The sequence below is a fragment of the Orbicella franksi genome, chromosome 5 (assembly GCF_964199315.1).
Source record: "Orbicella franksi chromosome 5, jaOrbFran1.1, whole genome shotgun sequence".
In the NCBI taxonomy this organism is placed as follows: domain Eukaryota; kingdom Metazoa; phylum Cnidaria; class Anthozoa; order Scleractinia; family Merulinidae; genus Orbicella; species Orbicella franksi.
The window spans coordinates 6372155-6398162 of NC_138149.1; the positions used below are offsets into that span (position 1 = coordinate 6372155).

The window sequence follows — 26008 nt, forward strand, 5'->3', positions numbered from 1 at the left end:
TAAATAAAAAAGAGTGTACCAGGCTTAATTTCAACATGACAAACTGTTCACTATATCTCGGGCGGTGTTGTACACATTTCTCCAGATTGTCTATTTGGAGACGCGTGGAGAGACACTCCATCAAAACTATTTCAGGATGTGAGTGTAAATAAAGCCCATTCCTTTTAAATCCTTTGGAGAAAAAAGTTACCAAATGGTAAATAGTTCATTGTTTACGGCATCCCTTGCCACGAATTTCGAATTGATTAGTCCATATTAGAAGCTGTAGATAATACTCAGATAAAACGTACTTTTTGTTGTTGATTTACTTACGCTGATTTACTTACTCGTAAAGCGACATCAAGAAATTCCGGTCGGGCACGCTTGAAACCGTGGTCACAAATTGAATTAGGCTATCGTGATAATAGCATGATAAAAATAATCATTAGCAGTTAAAGATGAGTGAAACAATCAACAACATCCGTCTCTTAAAAGGTTGTCTGTGAAACAAGTGAAAATTTAAGACGCAAGATAAGAGAAACTTTCACTTAAACCACGAGTCGCCCGTCTCGATGTCGCCGCAGGCGGAGCTAAAAGTGGCGGGCATTTGAAGTACAAGTCATGTTTTTTAATAAGTGTACACATATCCATAGTCTTCCTTACCCCCCGGGGGTGGGAGGGCACTCACAGAAAAATTTGCTGGGGATGCGCGGCCCGCTTCCCAAAACCCTTACCCTACTTATGACCAAAAATCTGCAAATTTTCCATACCCTATTTATGACCGGACCAAAAATTTCATACCCTATTTATAACCGTTGCGGCTGATACAGATGCCCTAAAAATAATAAGTTTGAAGGGCTTTTGTCAATGGTTTTATCGATAATGATGAAAAAGTAGCTTCTTCTGAACAACGTACGTACCCAATTCAGGACTAGAGTACAAGAACCATAAACAACTTTTATTTACCCTCACAAGTGCTAGTGGGGCCGAGCAAACAATTGAAACAAATAATTCAAATTGAACATAACATTATTAAGAATGCCAACTGGTCGGAGGCAAACCATTTGGCCATACCCTATTTAACACCAAAATGGCCAAAATCGGTACCCTATTTATGACCAAAAACGGCCAAAAAAAACCCCCAAACCCTTTGGGGCCGCACATACCTATATAGCCCATATAAGGGAGTACCTCCACCCCCTCCCCCCGGGTCCTTACCAGCGCTTTAAAACTGTTATCTAGACCTAGCTTGAAGACTATAAATGGCAAAAGTGACTTAAAACATGGCCTTAAAAGGTTAGGATATTGACATAATGAGATAGTGACATCCGATGCAGATATTAATTCCAATTTTAAGACCTGAGGTTTGGCGAGAGCAATATCGTAGAAAACCACTTTCTCACTCATCGGAAGTTAATTCGAGTTCAATACCGGTTTCCTCTGAGCCTTAGACTCTGGCTCTCACTAAAACTTAATGCATGTGTCCCGGGTGAAAAACGAACACGCGAAATTAAAGTCGTCGTCTGTAATGACTTGAATAATTTTGACTGAGAAGAAGGATAAGGCAGGGAGAACAGTCTAACAAAGAGATAGGATTGGATAAGAGGTAGGTACAGGGCTATCGCCACTCAATGAAGAAAAAAGCTCTGAGAGTAAAGTTAAGAAATGTAGTAGGCTGTTTTTTTTGTTTTTTTGTTTTTTTGTTTGTTAAATGGGGAGGTTTTAATTAATGCGACGCATCGAAAATTTAACGTTGGGAGTAGTAGGAACTGTTCAAGCATGTAAAAAATTTTGAATTTATGCATTTCAATTTTTTCGAGTTATGAAGATTAAAGACAACGTGAGTGCTGCGCTTATTTTGGTCTATTTGACATGTCCGTGAACTTCGTAAAGCCTGTTAGATTTAAGTTCTCAAAATACTTTTGGAGTTTTAGTGCGAATGCGTGAAAGCCTGTCAAAGCCATGGCCACCCCCGCCGCCATGTGCTTTTTGCTGAATAATTTTTCTCACCTCAGCTGCTGCACACATGAAATCGAATGGAGTCGCCGTGCAGTGCATTCCGACAAAATCTCGATTTTGCATAGATTTCTTATATATTCTGGTTGTAACTGGTAAACTTATAATTAGTAAACTACTTTTTTCATATTTCCTTAAGTTCAATTTAAAGGTAATTTTGTGCATGGCCAAAATTACTCGAAATACCATGACTGCGCTCCTCTAACCTGGTGTCACTTTCATTTCTATGCAAATCAAGCTTGTTTTTATATTTAGCTCTTATTCACCGAGCAGGAGGTCTGTATGGGAAAACCTTGAACGAGGTCGTGAGTACAGTCTAGTCTGTACACACGACCGAGGTCAAGATTCTGCCATACAGACCACCTAAGCTCGGTTAATAAGATGTTTATTATATGGCAAACAAGAAAAAGTCAATTCTTTTAATGTAGCTGGTTTGTAGTAGCTGACATTTTGCTTACTAACAGCGATGAGCTGAACTTAAACTGCCAAAGTTTGCTCGTCTTCTTTAATTTTTCCCAATCAAGCCTTTTGGCACTTCGAAAAATGGAGAAGAAACGAGCAACTGTTTTTGCATTTTAGTTTGCAACTTTTTCACCGCAAAATGTAACCGGTCTAGATGGGAAAATCTACACCGCGGTCAAAATCGATTTCAGGCAATCAAATTCGTGAATTCAGTAGTTCGCATTCCTTGTGAGACACAGCTATTTAATAATGTAATGTAATGGCTCTGCACTAACGCTCGTTTTGAAACAGAATAGAAAGGCGTCTGGTAAATCAGTTGCTAAAATTGGCTATTTTCACGTGCCATCGAAAAGTCCATTCCCGATCCATAATCCCTTGTCGCTAGTCCAGGTTTTTTCCCGATTGCTTATTGCTTTCCGATTGCTTACCCCCTCCCCTCTGTTGAAAACTGGGACCGAGCTTGTCACGTGACTTACACGATTTGATCCCCCTCGAACACTGAACTGAAAGGGAACGAATGCAAAACTAATGCGAAGTCGTTGTTCTTGAATTGTATTCTGGAGTTTTTTTGTCTTTGAATAGAGTCTTTATCTACGAAAGTGTCGTTTGAATACGTTTTCTACATTTGGTGCCGAGACCCGGGAATTGAAACTGGGATTCTAGCGTTGTGAAGAACGTCTCAAAGGAAGCTGTTGTGAAGTCAAGGCTGCACTAGCTGAAAGCACGTGGGCGACTAATTATGCCGCCGAAATTGAGGAATTTGAAAAAATTTCGCGATGGTCACCGAAAGTTCGTCCAGAAAACTATCGAACAAGCCAAAGGGATAATCTCTGAAGGCAATTCCATCGAAGTGAAAAGGCTGAAATTTCTTCGAACTGCCCTTGAAACAAAAATGTCGGAGCTTCAATCGCTCGACCGCGAAATTGTGGAGCTGGTGGACGACGTAAAAACCATCGATACCGAAGTCTCTGAGAGCTGTGAGATAATGAGTTCCATTCAGGAGTGTATTGTTGAGTTAGAATCTGTTTTGGAAGCTCAAGAAATGCAGGGTAAGAGTCAGGAATTCCCTTCTGTGGCGCAACTTCCTCCTTCCGAAAGCGCGGGAACTTCTCAAGATCACGTTTCGAAGGCAAAGTTGCCGAAGCTCGAGCTTAAGAAGTTTCACGGAAATCCCATACACTGGTATCCCTTTTGGGAATCTTTCGAGTCTGCGGTTCATAAGAACCCAAATTTGTCTTCAGTGGATAAATTCAATTATTTGCAGTCACTTCTTACTGGCACCGCGCGTAGTACGATCACTGGTCTGGCCCTGACGAGTGCAAACTACGAAAAGGCAGTTGGACTGCTTAAACAAAGATTCGGAAATCGACAGATAGTGATCTCCAGCCACATGGAAGTGCTCACTAAACTCCCCAAGGTGGAATCGATAAGCGAAGTAAAGAAACTCCGAAGCTTGTACGACACAGTGGAATCTCATGTTCGTGGATTGGAAAGTATGGAAATCTCATCTGAAATGTATGGTTGCTTCTTGACACCAATCGTTATGCAGAAATTACCGGAGGAATTTCGGATCGCTATCACACGAAATTTGGAATCGGAGACATGGAATCTGAAAGATATTTTGGGTGAATTTCACAAGGAACTGCAACTGAGAGAACAATGTCTTGTCAATAACAAGGATTCCAGGCCTTCACATCAGAGAGGTGAGTCGCCATTTTCTACATCAGCTTTGTACACTGACAGTTCTGAGAATAAACACTCTCCTCGTGTTTGGTGCTCATTCTGTAATCAAAATCATCAGAGCTCTAAATGTAATGTTGTCACAAGTATTGAATCTAGAAGGGAAGTTCTTAAAAGGAAGGGCAAGTGTTTTCTCTGTCTCAAGCAAGGACATTTGGCACGTAACTGTCAAGCACCTATGAAGTGTCTTAAATGTCAAGGTGCCCATCATGTAGCAATTTGTGGTAACCCTGATCTAACCCTGGGTGGGCAAGATCGAGAACATGTGGCCAGTGTCTCTACTAGTATGTATGCGGATCAGTCTAGAGGGTCGGTGTTGTTGCAAACCGCAACCGCTGAAGTTGTGCGTCCGGATAATGACAGTTTTCCACTAAGTGTTCGTCTGGTTTTTGACTCATGCAGTCAGCGATCATACATGACTAAGGACCTTAAGGACAAACTGGGGTTATCAGTAATTGGTAGAGAGTCACTTCTAATCAAAACCTTTGGTGAGTCTGACGCCAGGCTACGAACATGTGAAATTGTTCAAGTGGGTATCAAAACCAGATGCGATGCAATTGTGTACATTCAAGCCTATGTGGTGCCAGTCATATGTGGCCCTCTGACCCAACAACCCACAGAGCTTGCTCAGTCTAGCTACGAACATCTGCATGACCTCAGTTTAGCCGACAGGTGTGGCGGCAGAGATTTGCCCATCAGCATTCTCATTGGTGCTGATTATTATTGGTCATTGGTCGAAGGTACTATTGTGAGAGGTGCACCGTGGGAACCTGTTGCTCTTGCTACAAAGCTAGGATATGTCCTCTCCGGACCCACTATGATTGTGTCTAACCGTGACAATGGTAACACTGTGAATCTTACTGCGACGCATGTACTGAAAGTGGAAGCAAGTGTCGTCGGTCAAGATGAACTCGCCTCTGAACTTGGAAAGTTCTGGGACTATGAGTCACTTGGCATTCGAGATAAAGGTTCGTCTCTGTATGACAAATTTGTTAGCGAAGTTGAATTCACTGAAGGAAGATATCAAGTACAGCTACCTTTCAAAGAGGACCATGAGCTGCTTCCAGATAATTTTGCTTTGTGCAAATCAAGGTTGGTCTCACTATTGAAACGTCTGAAATTAAAGCCCGAGATGTTAAAGCACTATGATGATGTCATCCAAGATCAGCAACAACAAGGAATTGTGGAACCTGTGGATCAAGGTGTCAACAATGGTGTGGGAAAAGTACATTACATTCCTCATCATGAAGTGATTCGCATGGACAAGGACACCACAAAACTTCGTATTGTTTATGATGCCAGTGCACGATCAGGAAAGAACACATCAAGTCTCAATGACTGTTTGTATGCTGGTCCACCACTATCTCCCCTCATCTATGACATTCTCCTGAGGTTCCGGGCTCACAAGACAGCCCTCATAGGAGACATTGCGAAAGCTTTTCTAAATGTTTCAGTTCACCCCAAAGATCGTGACTATCTTCGTTTCCTGTGGGTTGATGATGTCACAAGCAGCCACCCGAACCTACAAGTTTATCGATTTGCAAGAGCTGCATTTGGCGTCTCCGCAAGTCCGTTCCTATTGAATGCAACAATTCGTCATCACTTGACTTCTGCTGACATCCCCAAAGAATTTGCTGAGAGAGTTCTGAAAAGTCTGTATGTGGATGACTTTGTTGGTGGAGATGATTCTGACAATTCTGTTTTCGAGATGTATGAGAATCTGAAGTCATCCTTCAAGAGCGGAGGCTTCAATATGAGAAAATGGGTCTCCAACTCTGAAGCCCTTCAGGAAAGAATTGAACAATCTGAAAGCCAGTCTTCTCAAGTTACAAGCAAGTCTGTCAAGGAGCACCCTGTTCAAGAGGAAGATCAAACCTTCTCGAGTTCCCTGTTTGAGACGTCAAAGAACCCCAGCACAGCAAAACTGAAAGTACTGGGAGTTGGATGGGATAGACGAAATGATTTATTACTCTTGGATCTGGCCTCTCCACTAGAAACTAGCAATACTTGTCCAGTTACGAAGAGAGCAATTCTTGGTACAACAAGCAAGTTGTATGATCCCCTGGGACTAATTAGTCCAGTCATCATTCTACTGAAGATCATCTTTCAATCTATTTGCAAGACAAGAGTGGGTTGGGATGACCCCGTGGATTCATTCATCCATGAACAGTGGTTAAAGCTTGTTCAAGATGCTAAGAAGGTGGGGGTGGTGGAAGTGAGGAGACACTACCACCTTGGCTTGTCATCAGGAGATTTACAAAGCATTCAACTCCATGGTTTTGCGGATGCAAGTGAGAAAGCCTATGGAGCAGTTGTGTATTTACGCCTTGAAACAACTACTGGAACTGTCTTCACCCAGCTTTTATCGTCAAAAACCAGAGTTGCTCCGATAAATGGAGAAACCATACCTCGACTGGAGTTACTAGGTGCTCTTGTTCTGGCCCGACTGGTCAATACTGTGTTGACAGCATTTGACGGAACATTGGAAGTTGATGCTGTGTTCTTCTGGTCAGATTCGCAAATTGTTCTGTGGTGGATTTGGGGTGTAAACAGAGAATTCAAGCAATTCATTCAAAACAGAGTGGTTGAGATCCGTCGACTTACAAAGCCAACTCAGTGGAATTATTGCCCCACAGAATCCAATCCAGCTGACATCTGCTCACGTGGTACGATGACCTCGAAACTGATCACCAACCAATTGTGGTGGAGTGGTCCTGAGTTCCTTAGAAAGGAAAAGCAGTGGTGGCCAAGTCTTGCAATGAACTCTGCTGAAGTCACAAGTGACGATTCAGATCCTTGCCTAGAACTGAAGAAGGAAAGCTGTAACAGCCACACAAAGCAGCATGATGGTACAGTTCTTGTAAACATTGCCTCTGGAGAGGTGACGTCAGAAAAGTCACTAAATCTTGATTGCATCATTCCCTTGGAAAGGTTCAGTAGTCTTCAAAGACTTGTGCGAGTCACTGCATATGTTGTGCGATTTGTTTCTAATCTCAAGCAAAGTAAAATGAAGAAGAGGTTAGTGGATGGAGTAATAAGGCATGAAGAGGTGGATTGTGCAAGAGAGCTTTGGATCAAGGAGGTTCAGAAATCTGTGTACAACAACAAGAACTTTGACCAGGTCAAGATCTCATTATCACTGTTTACAGATGACAAGGGAATTCTGAGGTGTGGTGGTCGTCTTAAAAATGCCCCGATTCCGTATGATGCTCGTTTTCCAATATTCCTTCCAAGATGTTCACGACTAACTTACCTAGTGATAAATGATTGTCATCTCAAGGTTCTTCACAATGGTGTGAGGGACACTCTCACAGAGCTAAGGTCAAGATTCTGGGTAACAAAAGGAAGGCAGACTGTGAAAACTGCGATAGGAAAATGTTCTGTTTGTAAGAAGTTAGAGGGCAGAAGCTATGCAGTTCCTCCTCCCCCACCTCTTCCTGAATTTCGATTGAGCGATGACTTTGCTTTTACTCGAGTAGGAGTGGACTTCGCTGGGCCCATGTATGTCAAGGATGTATTCTCAAAGAATAGAGATTTGAACAAGGTCTATATAGCTTTGTTCACGTGCGCTGCAACCCGAGCTGTTCATCTGGAACTTGTCCCAAATCTGAGTGCGGAAAGTTTTATCAGAGCCCTTACTCGCTTTAAAGGGAGACGAGGAATTCCTGTCTTGATTGTCAGTGACAATGGGAAAACATTTAAGGATTCAAGAGTGCAGGCATATTGTCAGTGCGACGGTACACAGTGGAGGTTCAATGTCGAAGCGGCCCCTTGGTGGGGTGGTTTCTTTGAACGTCTAGTAAAATCAGTCAAGTTGAGTTTGAAGAAGGTCATACGAAATGCCCGGTTAAACTATGACGAGCTGTCTACTGTCCTTGTAGAAGTGGAAGCAGCCTTGAATTCACGACCCTTGACATATGTCTTCGATGAAATGGAGGAACCATTAACACCTTCACACCTGATTGTGGGCCGCAGAATTTTGTCAGTACCATCAAAGAACTCATCGAACGAAGTTGATCAAACTGAGGGAACACTTACAAGAAGAGCCAAATTCTTACAGCGAACACTGGATCATTTTTGGAACCGATGGAAGTCTGAGTATCTCACACAACTTAGAGAGTACCATCGTTACTCAAAGAGAGCAAATTCTGTCCGTAAAGTGCAAGTGGGAGATATTGTGTGTCTACATGAGAACAAAACCCCGAGACAGCAGTGGCGGCTTGGGAAGATCGAACGATTACTTCCTGGTCGAGATGGTCATGTTCGAAGTGCAGTGGTGAGAGTCAAGTCTGGTAATTCGCCAACCGCGGAATGGAGACGCCCATTGCAGAGGCTCTATCCCCTGGAAGTGAGGTTGGATAATGGAACTGCCAACCCTGTGCCCCGAGTGGCAAATGTTCCTGTTACAGTAGTGAGGGACGAGGATGTCCCAGTTGTCGTCGTGAATTCTGACTAAGATAGATGTATTGAGTTCATTCTGTTATATAGAGTTTATGCTCGTAAGATTGTTTCAACTTTAAATGAACTTTGAACTTTGATTGATGACGTCAATCAACGCGGGGGAGTGTGTTGAAAACTGGGACCGAGCTTGTCACGTGACTTACACGATTTGATCCCCCTCGAACACTGAACTGAAAGGGAACGAATGCAAAACTAATGCGAAGTCGTTGTTCTTGAATTGTATTCTGGAGTTTTTTTGTCTTTGAATAGAGTCTTTATCTACGAAAGTGTCGTTTGAATACGTTTTCTACACCCTCAAACCCCTCTTAACCCCAAGGAATTTTTTTATGCTTCAAACGAATAGCACCCCGAAATTCCCTGAATTTCTATTAAGGCTAGACTTACAACATCCGGTAGATTTTTTTTGATCTCATCGCGTGTTTGCTAAATGTGTGATGTTGTAGGGAGATATCAGATATTGGTCAGTAAGAAAGAAAAGAAAACAGCCCCCAAAAAATCACCAATAGGAACACTGAAAACTGAGTTAATTTAGATCTCTTGAGCAGGTAATTTCCAGCCTTTCCAGAACAATACCTCTCGAGTGAACAGGCCATGGAAAAAATATTACATTCAGTAACGCGTTGATTGAGAACGAATTCTTTTTCGCGCGTTTTAACCTGTTGTACACATGGGCCTAATACGATAGAAAACGCTCACCATGTTCATAATGGAAAACGCATACATTAGAAAATGCTGCTCAGGGTAGAGAAATTTGTAAACGGAGGCTTATCATGTTAGTGCGGATCCGGAGGCAAAACAAGCGGAGGCTTTCGAAACCTTCGACGTTATGCCAGCATTCCCGAGCATTTTAATTAATGAGGACGTGTAAAACGCTGCGCAAACGGCAGTGTCGAAGCCAATCTTTTGAAAAGTTTTTTTTTTCTTTTTTTCTTTTTTTTTTTTTGGCACTAAAACAAATCGTAGAGTGTGAAGGGGCCCTTAAAAAGTCGGCAGTTGTACCGGTAATGAAAAGTAACATCCGTACAAAGGATTTAGTACACAATGGAAATCTTTTAACACGTTTGTTTTTTCCATGACTAATTACTCTTCGCATTCAGTATTTGAAAGAAATGCCTCTCGTCAGGCTAGTAAACGTGCTGCTAGCAATTTGAAACTGAGAATTACTAAGTCGTCTTATCTCCAAGCTTAAGCAGCGAAGCGGTGTAATGGACTTGCTCGTTTAGAGGCTATTTATATGGTAATCACGAATTCAAAACCCTTTCGAACACATTAATCACAGGGCAATTGAAAAATTCATCTTATGAGACCGCCTCTCCCAAGATAGAAAACAAAAATTACACGAGAAAATAAACCTGGATTTGCATACTTAAGACACAAATCGACGCAGTACACGGAGCTGTTTGCAGCGTGCTGCTCGACTCGAGGTCAATACAATAGACAGTGAGCTGATAGTTCGGGCGATATGAATCTAACAACAAGAAAGCCAAGCGTTTCCTATTTGTCCAAGTGTTGCCTCGCCACAAACGAAGCTGACCGCTTTTAGTGAAAGGTAGGAACACAGCAAAGGCGTAAAAACTCATGCAAAACTTGTTTCCGACCGCAAAATTTCAACCAAACGTGGTCGCTCAATTGGCTCTTTATGCCTAAGATATCAGTGATTCGAGTACTACATGATAGCGCTGTTGTACAGTACTGTTCTGCAATTCAGAAATTTTTATTTCAGTAACTTAAATGTTCTCTTCAATTTCACACTTGATTTTCCGTCAACTTTGTTCTCCTGTACAAGAAGTGCTTTTAAAATTTGTCGTTCTAGGAAACGTTCGTTTTTAAAGGGAAAAAGTGTGGTCTCTAACAATTCTAATTTAAGCAGTAACAGCATTGACAATGATTTTCCTTGCGTACTCGTTCCCCAATTGAAAACAAAGTCGTTGTTGCTAAAACAGAGCTTATGTTTTTTTCGCCTTAGATTCAAATCATGTTATGTAAACCTCATTGTATTTTGAACGGTGTCCGCGTCAACAAAAGCAACTCAATTAGCATTTCGTCCTTTGGGAAAAAGAGTTGAATGATATGTTTCCAAAATGCTTTGCTTTCCTTTTAGTCGCGATTTGCGCTAATTACGCCGCGCGAAATGTCTTCCGCGCACGTGATCAATATAATCTAATGCTCCAGTTGGCAGGGTTGATGAATTGCCACTCAGTTCTACGTAATATTCGAAGTCCCTCAAAGATTGGCTGCCACTTGAACGATCCTTAATCTGAATTATCTCGTCTCGAAATTTATTGGAGACTTCAGAATGTTATACAATTCTCGACTTGCCATAAATCAATTGCAAACTCTTAAAGCTTCTTAAGGCTCGCCCGAAATCAGTGCATGACCAGAGGATCGGAGGGGAGGGGAGGGAAGGGGAGGGGAAATAATTGCGTTTTGATTGGTTTAAACAGAGGGCATCTTTCTTTAAGTTTCGTTCTTTCAATAACCTCACCAGTAGGTCTCAATGCAAAATTGACTCGGGCAATTTCAACGATCTTAAAGGATGGCCTGAATAACATCTCATGCCTTTACTCTATGTTTGCAACATTGCCAGTGTTTTTTTGAGAAGTTGCAAATTGCACTCGTCGCTGCTTTACTCGAGTAATTTCTGCACGTTTCCCAAAATATGCATGATGCTTAGTTCTCATGTTTTTTCTTTCTCTACCTACACAAATTTCCGCTCGAAAGTATTGGGGCCGATTTGGACAGTACGGGTTGTCTCGTCTACAACTTGGTGAGGATAAAGGTAGAAAAAGTGTACTTATATACCTAAAAAATTAAAATAAATAAAAAGTTGCGTAAAAGAAATACACCAGTGTGTTCAAGACAAATTTGGAGATCAAATGCTTTATCAAACAGCGTTTGGAGTCCTTTCGCGAAGGTTTCAACTTGAGCGCAGAGTCTAACGAGATTCCAAAGTTTGACGATTCTTCAGAAAAATGTTTTTTTTTAAATTCCAGTTGCGTTTTTGTGAAGACTTAAAAGAGGAATCTGTAATTTGCGAGTTTTTCGTTGTGCGTTTTGAGATGCTAGTTCTATGTGTATTTTATAAATCAGTTTGCTCGTGGGAAAATTCAGTTATGGCATACGTAATACCACTGAAATATTTCACAGAAACAGGGCTCCTGACAGAAAGTACTGCGAACTTCGCTGAATCTCGGCGAACTACCACCACCCATAATACCTTTCGGCCTTTTATTGTACGCTTCCGTACGACAAGCGACCGCTGACATTAGCTGTGATAAACAATGTGACAAAACCTGTTCGCACGCAAACGTGAACGCAAACATATCAATTTACAAACATGTTTTTCCTTTCTGTCTGAAGACCTTTATTTTGTTTGGAAATGAACATTAAATTACCCAAATTATACCGCAGTTGTTATGACGAAGAGAAGGAAATAATTTGACCTACCTCACAGAAAAAAGTAGATATGCCGTCGCATTTGTCGTGTTTGGTTGGAATTATAATTTGTTTTGGGTTATTTAATCTCTTGTATTCCGTACAAAGGGCCACCAGCCAATAAAACTTATTCCGGCAAAAGAATATTTCGGGTCACTTAATTTAATTTCTTACCCTGCGAATACAATTGGGTTTTTACCGCGCATCCTCCCGTTGATTCATGGCAACCGGGTCGGTTTTTGCGAACGCCTGATTTTTTTTTCGACAGGAAATTACAAGCTGAAACAACCGAACCAGTGGCTGCATTCACAGCTGACTAACTGTGTGAATCCGAGAAAATGATTTCTGATACATTTCACCCCGTCGTTACCAGCTTATGATACTTAACAAATTAACACTTGAATATTACGCCCCCAAATTAATGAATTTTCAATTAGGAATCGTTGGAGACAGATTCAGCCAATTTTATGTTTAACTTTACTGTTGGGAGCGAATTTGAATTCGCTCTCTGCCTCGGTGGAGAGAGTGCAAACGTTTCCTAACTCGACGAAACGAATGACACAAAAGTAAGGTGAGTTTATTGTCCTTGGCAAAAGTTGAATGTGATTTGGAGAGCTGAAGCTTTTCGTTTAAATTCTATTTGCGCTTGTACACAGAGCTGGCAGGTGATTTAACGAAAGCAAGATGAATTGATCCGGTTAACGATCTCAAGAAACTAAATAAGAATCGGTTTGAAGTACCTCCGGCGAACATTCTAAGCAGGCGTCGTTTGTGTGTATTTAACTTCAGCAGGGTTTAAGAAATCTTTTTTTTCTTCAAGCCCATATTATCAGAACACGAATAACTAAACCCGGCCTCCCATGATTAATGAAAGCTCTTCCGATTTCCAACCGAGAATTTGGTTTTTGGCGGCTTAATTCCTCGCGTAAATTCAGCTTCTTCAAGACTCAACTCACTTTCTGGAACAAGTCAAGATCACCGTAAAGAATACAAAATCAGTTTTTCGGATAAAGGATGACAACAAAAAAAGCGACAAAATAGAAACGGGTTCTTTGTCAAATCTTGTTTTTAAATTAGCCAGCTGATACCACAAACCGCGGGAAAACCACTCGACGCAGTACTTTCAATTCACGGGAATATTTTAAATTTAATTAATCATTTGTGAATTCATTCGAAACATAAACATGTCCTTCATTTATTCAAACGAAATCGAATTTCCCGTCCAATTGGAACTTTACATCGTGTCACATTTAATTTTGATCGCGTAAAATAAAACACTACTCATGGAATTTTTTGCGTATTTAAAGTTAACCCGTGTGATAGATTTCAAGTATAGGAGCAAAAAAATCGCCAAAAGTAAGGAAACAAACTGTGAGACCGCGAGCATTAGCTGTTCGTCGAATGCCGGGTAATAATTTTTTTTACGGTTTAAATTTATTGTTTGAGCGTACGTTTGAAGAAGGAAGTTTGATTTATAAGTTGTCAGATATGTAGTTTAACAGGCTTTTATGCTTTCAGTGAACGGAACGTATGCCAAAAATCTGTCATTTACAGAATCCCAATTAGTGAATTCGTCAAAACTATTGTGTTGATTTTGAAATTGCAGGGCAAGAGGGAATCGACTAGACTTTGGAAATACGTTTCGCTGGAACACACTAATCAATAGAAATTTCTCATATCACTCAGTGGGAGAGTTTTGAAAACGTAATGAAGTGCTTTTCACGTTTTGAAATTATGACAAGAAACCGCTCAAACTATCCTTGAAAATACCACTTTTAAGAGCGTATCGCTTAATTGCAAACGATACAAGATGCGTTACTTTTCGAGCTAAACTGCTTTAATTTTGAACGAAAAGTAATTGATATTGCCCGCTGCGGACGAACAAAACTTAAAGTAAACACTTCTCACCAGAGCTGGTACTTTCGTGAAGATCTCTACAAGGGATAAGCTTTATAAACAAAGTCAGAGATCTTTGGTTACCTTGGTATTCAATATTTGACCGCGGTTCCTGCTAATTTTAAATTAAAGCCAAAATGCTTAGAACGCAGAACAAAGAAAAAAGAACAGCACTTAATCTTCGAGTAATATGCTTTTCTCCACCAAAAAAAGATGCCGAAAGAATATTACTCTAGGTACCGTGTTTAATTTATAAATATTTGCTCTTTTTTTCCATTTTGAAAGGCCCTCCAGTTGACTTGCAGGTCGCGATATGAATTTTTCATTACGTGAGCTCGCCATTTCAACTGTGATGATAACTTTTGTTCAACTTTGATATGGCTTGCGATACGTAAAACATATTCGAGGTGAATAAAAATCATATCTTACTCGCTGTAATCTTTAATTCGTTGAAGTTTTCTCAAAATACACACAATTTTTTTTAATCTTCGATTTATATTCATAGCATCAATTCGATTCTTTCTGCGCTAAAATTAAGAAAATTCTGCATCTGTAATGGTACTAACTCTTCTTCTTGTCACGATTTTCGTTTTTCTTCAGGGATCTCCTGCTAAATAAGTTCGCTGCTCTGCACAGCCTGTAGATACGTGGAGCGGCGACACATTAAAGCTACAATGCAGCTCAATTTCAGGGTAAGACGACGATTTTCTGCGAGCATGCGCTGCAGAACTATGAACAATCTAATGTGACATGTTCTAGTCAGTGCAACCGTTTGTAGCTCAAGATCTAGCCGCGATGAAACTTATCCAGCACAAAGGAACATCCAGTGGGATTCTTCTCCTTTACTACACATTTAGCCTATTTTCAATTATCGAGGGCTGGACGCGTTTTACAAATGTTAAAGTTGGCATTTTCGTGGATCGCTGGAAGCCCAGTGAAACATCACTCGAAAATTACGGACCTAATATCGCGAACTTTCACCGCGCAGCCACTTTGAGTAATATATCGCTGCACATAAAAACAATTCCTCTAAACGGATTGTCATTTGACGAGATTTCGGAAACGCTCTGCTCCGACATCGTGGAAAATAACGTGACAGTGATTGTACTGCAGACGAGGAGGGAACACTTCACGCAGTTTGTGGGAAATTTGGCGTCGTATCTTAAAATACCAGTCATTGAAAGTCTCATGCAGGCACCCCAACTGGGCGACAAGGTAGGGATAATAATTTAAAGTCTGGTATGTGATCATATTTCCTTTATGCAAGGAATTCTCGCTCTTTTGAGTTCCAAATAGGAACATGACACCGAAACAATCATATATTTTGACGGGTGACTATATAGGAACAAACAGACGATCTCTTTTGGTTTACCGCATTTTAATAAACTCTTTAGACTAAATATCACAAGATTTTTTTTAAAAGATTGTACAGAAAGGTCGCTGTTATTGTTCAACAGGCTAATTCTGGTTACGGTTTTCTGTCTTTGCTGTCGCCGAATTCTAAGGTTGTAAAATTATGTACTTCTGAAACTTCAATGCTAAAGATGGCTAACTGTTTGGTGTGTGTGTGTTTTTAATTTTTCTGACGTCGACTGGAGAAAAATTGTACACAGACCAAATTGCGTCTTTCTCTGGACATCAATGATGCAAAAGTAGCATAAAAACTACGAGCGCGTTTTCATCAATTTTACAAAGCAAATTGCCTCCAGCAACTTCTTCGTGACCATAGAAACTCGTGTGAACTGCAATTTACGCTAATTATTAGTTCTAACATTACATTAAGTTTTTTATGGGTAGGTTTTCTCAAACATTCGTTAATACACGCTTTTGGCCACATCAAGCATTTCAGTTTAATTCCATATCGATAAGGAGCTTACAGAAAGAGGATATAGTTATGGAAAATTTACCTAAAGCAATTATGTTCGCATTAATATGTACTCTTCGAAATTGGCGTGAGTGGAATTTGCTCCAAGCTAAGTCTTTTGTGTTGATAAAAATTCTTGGCATTAACTATTATCACATAGCAGTTACAGGTACATTTCTTTGAAAACGTTTTGTGTCAATGCAACTGATTTCTTGCTTTCTTTTACTTTCCCGCCGCGCAAGTATCGGAAATAATTTATGGCCATTTTTAGAACGTATTCTTGGCCGTCAAAAATAAAATAGATTATGGTTTTTTTTTAAACTGAAGAGATTAATTACGCCAGTGTAAATTGTAGAATTTGAAATAGTTTACGTTGTTTTGCAGAGAAAAAGAACTTTATAAAGTTGTCCTGATTTCAATTATCTTTGTTGTTCTTTTTGTGTACTTTGCAAAATGCTTTCCCGCATTTTGCAAGATGTCAGTCTTAAATTAATCCTCTTTAAAGTTCCCAAGTGTAAACTGCCCAACGGCAATTTCTAAAGGTTGGTTTCCAAGTGATCGCTACGAACGCCATAAAAAAAATTCTGTGACTGTCGCCGTCATATGAAAACCACTCGCCAGCTATCTCACCGATCGTTGCCAAAACGACCGCTAAGATAGAATTACGTTTTAAGTCCACGATAGCAGCGACCGTAGCCATCGTATGAAAACCGATAGTCGTAAGGATCGCTCAACGCTTTCTGTCACGATCGTAACGATCGGTAGCCGGATCACACCGACCTTAAAGGAGCTCAATCACAGTGCTTTGAGTTATGTTGGCCAAGTGCAAAATTACCGTGAAAAATAACAGTTTACTAAGAGAGAATAATACCAGAGAGACAACAAATAAACCATACTGGAACAAGGATGGTAAAGGACGGAGAAGTTTAGAACGGATTACAAACGACGAATTTGAATACATTCGGCTAAATGTTTTATGATGCGCAAACCGTGACGTACTGTGGTACTTTAAGTCTTTTAAGGTTTTTGTAGGCGACGAAGTGAAATTCATTGCGTGCGTTAGAGGGGGGCAGGGGGTGGATCAATGCTGGTCTTTATTAACATATTTCAAATTGACACATGGAAGAGAAACTGAATGCGAATGAGAAATTAATTATTCGGTAGCAGAAATTAAAGCACATCGCGCAAGAAACTGCTATTCTTTCAGTTAATGAGAACAGGAACACACAGAACTGATCAAAACAGAAACTACTGAGTTAGATTGCGCAACATGTGGGGACTTCAAAAATTCCTCCAAGAACGAAAAGAAAAAAACATGAAGATTTTTAAAATTATGTCAAACACAGAAAACAAACATGTAAAAAAAACGTGCCTCCTTTTTTTTTTTGTTATTTTGCCAAAAATTAGTGTATAGGAAATTCAAATCGCAATTTGAAATTAAGGCGAGGCTAAAACACAACTGTTTGAATTTCAAGTTACTTCAGTTAATGGTGGAATTCCAAAATACGGTGCTTTCAAAACCAGAGCCTCGTTATAAATTAAAATTATGTAGCTGTATTTTTGGTTGAAACTGAGGACATACATCTTTTAAAACCAGGGAGACTCCATTATTTTTAAAACGCATTTGATTATGTTAATTATGGCATTTGCATTTCTAGATGAAAACTGGACATGAAAACCATTCATTTTACTGGCATTTTACTTACAAAGTGTTCAATGACCCTTTTTACCTTGAATACTGGATTGCATACTCTTTCCGTCAGAGGAAATGAATTTGACAGAAAGTGCGTTTTCAATAACTCTTCATAGACAAAAAACCGTTGATGTTCAACTGAATTTTAATTACAGGGTTATTAGCACAACTCCTTTCATATTTAAATGTAAGGATTAGCACTTACCGCGCAAAGTGACTGATTTTGAAAAATGATTGATTTCCCACAGAGGAAATTGCTGTAATGATTAAAGTCTGTGCAGTTGAAAATATTTCTGCTAGAGATAATTTTTTCTCTGAATTTTCTTTGTTTAGAATTTCCTTTGACGAGATTTTGTGTGACATTTATGATAAAACAGCAAGAGCTCTCAATTTAAAAGTTAAAAAGAACTTAATATGTAGAGAGCGTTTTTACTCACGTGGCCAGCAGCGATGCAAATTGATTGAAACACAAAAAAGTGTTTACACAAGAGAAAAGAGGTCAATCCCCACAGAATTTGTTTCTGACTCCAATATGACCGGCGTTTCATTGTCTTGGGACACCAATATGGCTACGTCATGTTAACCCAATCTATATATATTGAAAATACATTAACCGTCAGCAACATCAGTTAATGTAAAATGTTGTTGTTTTTTGAAAATTTGCTGAGAGGCACATTTATTCCGAAATGAAAGGCATTTATTTCATCTAAAGGACTACCATAAACGTCTGTTAATACACCCCCCCTTCTTTGATAATAAATTTTCCCAACAATAAGCCCAACCAAAAAGCCTTTTTTGCTGGGAGAGGGGAAAACCCTGTGATGGCCCTCCGATGGACAAGCATTCTATCCAGGGGGAGTGGAAATACTACCATGCCAGTTGCTTCATATTGAGAAAAATGCGATAAATTCCCGTTGTATGGACTACTTGGGCCAATGTAGACTAAACCTTTGCTGTCAGTCCTAACAATGTTTGAGTAGCGCGTCAATTTTCTGAATTACATTGTTGGCTCTCCTCAATACCAAGATATTTCCTAAAGAAATCTAACATTGAGTTTATTGATATTTCAGGAACATTTCAGCACGTTTGTTCGTAACGAACCCTCCGACACTCTGCAGTTCACTGTGTTCCTAGAAGTCCTCAGATATGTTGGGAAAAGGCGAGCTTTTGTCATAGTTAGCGACGACACTTCGTATGGACTGGTCATGAAATATTACAACGATTGTGACTTTGCCTCTGTAACTATTATTAACCTTGGGTCGCCTGATACTGAACAAAGAGATATCATCCAGGAGTTACTAAGAATCAAATCCAGCACAGCGCACGCTGTTTATCTTCACTGTAACTCCAAGCTTGCGCACTTTATTCTATGGATTGCAAAGGATTTTCGTCTCATCAACGAAAATATGTTATGGATTCTCTCCGAGAAATCACTTCATGACATACCAAATCTTTACACTCTTCCAAGTTTTATTTACGCTATTCGAACACAGAGGTTTGCCAGCGAAGAGGAGTTTGATAGAAGGCACTTGACGAACAGCTTGTCAATAATACTGAAAACGTTTGGATCAATGAACGAAGGAGAAGTGAGACAGTATCTACGACAACCTTCAGACTGTTATAGTACCTCAGCATGGAATAAAGGGCAGGAGCTTCACAAGTAAGAATTAATATAATTAGTTTTTAAAGAATACGAAATATTTAAGATAATTTCCAGTCCACATTGCGCACTCTCGAGAGTTTGTTTACGTTTTTTGTTTTGTATCATGTGAGACATCACAAAATGTAACATTTGGCAACTAATTGCGTGAGGTAACTTCAAAGTTTCATGTCAAGCGCCATTATGGATGCTAAGCTTTGTGCTTCGCTTTTTCTTATATCACTCGATGAAACAACTTCGCAGCTGTAAAAATCAGTGAAGCTGTTGGAAAAAAGAATTTAAATTGGCCTCAAAGATAAGGTATATGGTTCGTAACGAATAACATCGATTCGCATTTCATCGAGTCTGCGTGAGACACATAGACATCAGGGCCGGGTTGTTCGAAAGTCGGTTAACCGAAAGATTAATTTTTCTTGTAAAAAGTGTTTTTTACTGCTCACGTTTTGTGTAGTTTGAGCTTAGTCAAGTTCAAAACTGAAGGACAAACATTATAAATAGAAAACCTCACCGAAAAGTTACAAAACTGAAATCAAAATTCTTGTTAATCCTGGGTTAGCTTAATCGAGCTTTGAACAACCGGGTCCAGGGTGCTGAGACCGCGAAGCACGGACTGAAAATCATCTTTAAATCAATATTGTAAATTTGAGCAAGTCGTACCGTTGTACGCTGAGATCCGAGATCTGCAAAATTCCTCGGATAGCTGAGGAAACGCCGAAAATTTAAGTGATAACTGAGATTAAAGCATTCCATCCAGACTCTGTACTGTGATCAGAAAGGTTTTCCAATCCTAGTGGTCAATGAAACAGTCAAAGGAAATCTCAAAGCAACATACTCATAACTAGCGACACGCGAGGCAACCTTTACGGAGCTGGTGGTACGCGCGATAAAACTTGGTAGCCTGTGGTTAACACTTGAAAAATGACGTAGTCCATATTACGTGTCACGCAGGGCTCATTTTTGACCTGATTAGCAGCATGACAGCAGAGCCTCAACCCCCTTCCCTCCTTATACACCTGGGTACAGAGAAGCCCTGTGAGAGTATATTGTCTTGCCCAAGAACACGAGGAAATGACCCTGTCCAGAGCTTGAACCTCCCGATCCGGATTTCGGAGCCACCACGATCCCCACACATAATGTATTGTATCGCAGCGTGTAACATTAGTGTTTTACTTTTTCTCGCGTATGGCTAGCTCTGTGGAATATCTAGTTAAACTGCTCTGCATCTTCTAAACTTAAGGTTGTGTAATTTAATTATGTTATCCTGTTATCGACTTTCAGGTTACTCGAGGCAAACGCTAGATCACGTGATTCGGAGAACACTGAACGCAACAACATCGCACGACTTTCTTACGAAGTTCTTTATCTACAAACACCTCACGACCAAGATAAGGGCTGGGTTCAGATAGGACAATGGACGAACAAAGGACTAACATTACAAACAGGAGATCTGTCTCGTGCAAACGATAAAAGCAGAGGGGAGATACCTGTTTTAAGAGCGGCGGTCGTGGAGTACCCTCCGTTAACTATGAAAGCAGACTTTGACGCCACCGAGGGATGCTATCAAGGTTTAGAATGCGTGAAATACATCGGGGATTCGCAGAATTTTACAAGACATTGCTGCTATGGGCTGGCCATAGACGTGCTGCGGTATGTCAAGACAGAACTTCAATTTGAACCTCTGGTTTACTTCGTTCGCGACGGCAACTACGGTGCTAAAAACTCCACGGCGGGCACATGGAACGGGGTCGTGCGGGACATACAGGAAGGAAAAGCGGACATCGCCATCGATTTGATGACGAACGAGGCGCGTTCGCAAGTGATTGATTTCTCTCTGCGCTGGACGTACGCTGGCCTAGCCTTGCTCGTGCTCGTGGGCGAGCAGAAAGTAGAGGAACTTGACTTTTCATTTTTCCGACCATTCACCCTTTATCTATGGATGGGCATGATCGGAGTAGTGAATTTTTATCTAGGGCTCTTATGGTACACGGACCGTATGAGTCCTTATGGCCATCATAAGTCTTTCCGTGCTAGAAACCACAAAGGCTTTGATCTGAGTGAGAGTATGTGGTACTGCTGGGGAGTTTGTTTTGATAATCAATTCGTGGACTCGCGACCTCGTAGTTTGAGCGCGCGTGCCATGGCTGTGTTCTTGGCGATATTTGCACTGATGTGCGTTACATCATACACGGCTAACCTGACAGCACATCTGCTCTCTGACGACACAAAACCTGAGGTTACTGGTATCAAGGATCCTAAGGTGATCACCTCTCCCTTAATTTTTAAGAAATATGTTTCTACATAAACCTTTATACCTTAATTAGACTTCCTTAATTTGCGTATCCCCCTACATTTACATTCTTAGGGCTCGTCACGCGTTCTTCCCCAACGTGGGTAAGGGAAGATTGCGTGACTGTCAAAGAGAGCGCCTGCGTAAGAGATTTGAGGCGTTGTAGCAATCTCGTCCCCAGAACCTGCGAGTCACTAGTCAGCAGTTACCAAATGCTCAACTTACTGGACAAAGTCAAAAATCAGGAATCAGAAACTCCTGGTTCCGGTTTTATTGCGCACATGCATTTAAAAAGTCAATAATGGTTTCTGAATATGCGTAGAGAGGGTAACCGCTGTGGCTAATGCTGGCTCGATTCTTGGTGCTAACCAAAACGATAGCGGCCTTTGAGAACGACGTTGCCGTTACAGTAGTTTTTGGTTGCTCTAGCACTTGTCAAAACAATGGCGCCTGGTGTTTCATCATGACCAATCAGAATAGCGTAGACGAACGAGGAAAATTCGAAACTTACTGGCTAACATGTACACGTCTTTTTCCTTCTCAGCGACTCGCTGAGAAGAAGGAAATGTAATAGAAGTTAGAAATTAACGACAGTCAGTGTATCTGGTGACGCTCTCATAATGAATTGCTGTAATTTTCTTTTCTCTCCCAGATCACAGCTCCTGATTCCGTTATAACATACGGGGTGGTAAAGTCTAGCTATGTGGATTCGTACTTTGAACTCAACGAAGATCCAGTCATGCAGTCCATGTTTCGACGCATGCGTGATAAGAAACACTTGGTAGATAACTTTACCGATGGCGTGGAACGAGTTAGGAACAGGTTTGACCTGTTTCTCAATTTCAGTCTCATTTATTCAAAGGTGTCCTTTTAAGAAAATTTAGCGCTTTTCCCAGTTAGCAAAAATCAAGAAAATTTGATGTCGCTGAAGCTTTAGAGCAGCTGAAAAATCTACGAGAAGATCTATTCCTACCACCATGCAGTTTCTGCAAAACGGCCACCTTACTCAGGGACAGATCGAGGAATGTTCCGTTGCTGAGAGGTGGCCGTTATGGGGGAGTAGGAGTGTAAAATACACCTGTATTTTTTCGGGGTTGCAACATTTTTGTCTTTAAAAAGATGCTTATTGTAACAGAATCAAAATATATTGATGAAACAGAAACCGACGAGAAACAGATGCTAACGACACGCGGTATGGATAAAGTTTCGTCACCTTTTACGATAGAAATGGAGTTTTGTTCAACACGTTCGTCGGTCGTTGATTAACTAGCTGTTGTCGAGAGGCTATTTTGGCAGTTGTGACGTGCCTTAGTAGCCGTTGTAGAGAGGTTAAATTAAGAGTAAATGTATGGACGGTCCTTCGGGACAAAATAAAGTGGCCGTTGCAGAGTTAGTGGAGGTTTGACTGTGTAACTATGTAAAAGGGTTTTACTTTTCCTTGTAAATGTTTATTGGGTTCGCTTTTTCTTTTTTACCTGTAGGCAGCTGGATATTTTCATCAGTGAAGTGTTGTCAATAGATTACGAAGTTGCCAAACAGAAGTCAGCATCGTATCCGAGATTACAGGTGGTCGGAGCGACTACGCCTTTTGCAGAGAGTGGATACTCCTACGCTTTTAAGAAAAATTCACCCTGGAAACCGAAATTCGACCTGGTCATCAACAGAATGAAGGCTGAGAATAAGTGAGTAGGTCCGCAAAGCGTCCGTACGCGCTTCCTGACGCCAGATTTGTTTGAGTGACGCGGCGCAACATTTTGAAAATAATGTCAAGCCACTAGCGCGCAGTTTTTTTAAAAAAACTTCAAAGCAATAGCCATTGCATCAAAAAGAAGCCCTTTTTGTTACAGACGAATGAAGATGGAAGTTCTATAGTGGTAGCGGCTTATTTGATAGAGGCGTTACCTCCCATATGAAAATAATAGGTCAGCTTAATGGCGCTGCTTCGACGACTGTAGCGCGCAAATACAGCCCGCCACTTCTTACAGCAGCTATAATTATTTTTAGAGTCCTTTGGTCAAGAGCGCCAAGCAGTTTGAAAGAGGGTCAACATGGTGTCAACAGCGACGTTTGTTTAATCCAAATTTGAAGTAATTTGCACAAAATTATAATTCTGAAATACCCAAGATTGTAGACCAAGGATATCGATGAAAGAGTTTACTCTTAACTTTTAGAGATATGGTTGAGCTCACATGACAAACGTGTCTATCATGTCTTGGCCAACATCTGCCTTTTAGCTTAGTCTGTGTCTGTTTAAGTAGAAGCAAACTTATATTAAATTTTGTTTTTATTTACAGACCAAGTGAGCTGTACAAGAAGTGGGTCTCTTCCGGCGAAGACATGAGCGAGGAGCATCACCAAAGACTCGCAGTTTACTCGTTAAGTGGCGTGTTTTTTCTAGGCGCTTCTCTGGCGCTGGTCGCCATATTGTTTCTCTCCCTGGAGAATAAACTCTTCGCTGCAGGCTTCATATACAGCGACATGAAGGGTAACAATTTTCCTGAGAAAGGAAAGCGGAAGTACTCGGCTGCAGTCAAACGGAAGCTACTGGATCTAACAACCAACAAGGAAGAGGCAGAGTTCCCGGACATAGCGGACTACCTTCACAATAGGAGGAGAAGTACTTTAATGTTAAAGACGTTGTATAATCCTAAATCCGTGAAAAGGAAATACGAAGAGGCAGGTGAAAATGGTACTGCTTCTAGCTCTGTATGATAAAGAAATGCGAGTTTTGTAGCTCGATCAGTAGGGATATATCACGATTGTAAGTCAATTTTCTGCATAGGAAACTGTAAGCTTCTACAGCATGGCTACGTTAGGTAGGAAAATACCAACAGAGAAATACATTAGTTACTCAAAACGAAGCACGGATGTTCAACACCAGAAAAGGAAAAAACGAATTAGAAACAAAACCTACCTTCGGGGACGAGGGGGCCGAGGAAGCGTACTCTACAAAGTTTTATACAGGAAGGCTCTGCCCCAAGGTCCAACCCCTTACCCTTTTGTATACCATTTTGACAGAAAAGGTACCCCTTTCTTTTACCTTCAATTGAAAAAAGGTTCTCCTTTCTCATGATTTCACAACGGACCCGTATTATTGAATAAATCGCCAAAAAGGGAAATCATCTTGTCATTTTAATGTAGTGCTTAATAAATTTAATGATACAGCCATAAGTTGCGTCTGTTCGAGATATACTAATGAAAGGCTCTTTTGAACAACTAAATGACAGATTTCCCTAACCTTTCACATACCTCAACTTATAAAATCCCTACCCTTTTATACACCTGAAGCTTAAAAAAGGTACCTCGGGCGGAGCCGCCTTCCCACATAGTCCATTATAGGGAGCACCCCCTCCCCCGGCTTGTCTTTTTTCAGTTCTATTGGAACAAAGATGCCATCTGTGTAAGTTACCAAACTAACGTATTATAGTAAGCTGAGCTGGTTTAAAGTTTGAACATGTTGCAAAATGCTGAATCGGGATTTATCATAGTATAAAGACGCATTTGACTAAATTTATCCTGTTACTGGGATCAGTAACTCAACTCTTCTGAATATGTATTGCTAAAATAGAAATATATTTCGAACTTTTTGCTTTAGTAAAATAAATTTCTCTATATCAAACCTTTGATGTGTGTCCAGGCAATTCATAGCTTCCCTTGTTCACAATAGCGGTTGACACGTGACTCAATCTGATCCCAACGGGCGGGTTGTTTAAAAGCCATTTAACGCTGACACTAAACTGCTTGTCTTGTGTAGATTGAGATTACTCAAACTCAAAACAGAAAGACAAACAGTATAAACAGAAAACCACACCAGAAAGTTACAATTTGAGCTCAAAACTCTCGCTAATCCTGCGTTAGCTTAATGGGGCCTTGAAAAACCCGGCCAAGGACTGTTCGTGCTTCCTAGTCGGCGGCTTATGCCAAAAAAGATCTGGGAACGAGAATTAACCGACACATGGTTTAGCCCTGATGATGACGTGATCGAAGCGAGGCCCCATCCTGCTCAAAAACTACCATGGACAAAATCGCACGCTCGATTACCAGCCGAGAAAGGAGCCCAAGCCCCTCCCCCGAAGGGGAGGAGCGTAGATCGGACTCGAGAGAGCGGCGGAAATCCAGCCTAAAAAAATCGGCGCCAAACTTCGATTGATCTAGCATACAATAAGCTCTTCGCTTCATGTGATGTAACAATAGCCTTTCCAAGCTTTGTGTCCAAGAATCGAAATAGTTGATGATGCTCATTGACTTCATAGCAGTTGAACACTTTCCCGTATCAAAGAGTACGGGAATGAAATTAATTTTGAATTCGTTTTAAAACCGTAGAACCTGATGCTGATGCGGGAATTCGTTGATGGCGTCATTGTTTACATCTTAGTTAAATAGCCAACCATTTATAGACAAAAAGTGACTCCAAACATTTAAATAGCTGGTGAAATCAAGTAATTGTCGAGATTTTCCTCTCTCCTCCGCAGAGGCTGGAAGGTTTTTCTCGGGAGAGGAGAATCCGCTGAGTGA

At 40.7% G+C, this 26008-nt stretch overlaps 2 protein-coding genes across 4 annotated transcripts; both read left to right on the forward strand.

Moving 5' to 3' along the window:
* Window positions 1–1376: 1376 nt before the first annotated feature.
* LOC145487385 (glutamate receptor ionotropic, NMDA 1-like) lies at window positions 1377–25097 on the forward strand. 3 transcript variants are annotated; one of them, XM_081466148.1, is made up of 7 exons: window positions 1377–1585; window positions 14590–15204; window positions 18617–19206; window positions 20485–21463; window positions 22146–22315; window positions 22975–23175; window positions 23788–25097. In XM_081466148.1, the coding sequence occupies exons 2-7, from the start codon at window positions 14785–14787 to the stop codon at window positions 24203–24205; spliced, it is 2778 nt and encodes a 925-aa protein (XP_081322274.1). In that variant the 5' UTR covers window positions 1377–1585; window positions 14590–14784; the 3' UTR covers window positions 24206–25097. The 3 variants fall into 3 exon arrangements, with proteins under 3 accessions (XP_081322274.1, XP_081322276.1, XP_081322275.1); XM_081466150.1 differs by lacking the exon at window positions 23788–25097 and having other exon boundaries at window positions 22975–23704; XM_081466149.1 differs by lacking the exon at window positions 1377–1585 and having other exon boundaries at window positions 14509–15204.
* Window positions 3197–8653, forward strand: LOC145486969 (uncharacterized). The gene has a single exon (XM_081465676.1). The coding sequence runs from the start codon at window positions 3197–3199 to the stop codon at window positions 8651–8653; it is 5457 nt and encodes a 1818-aa protein (XP_081321802.1).
* Window positions 25098–26008: the final 911 nt, after the last annotated feature.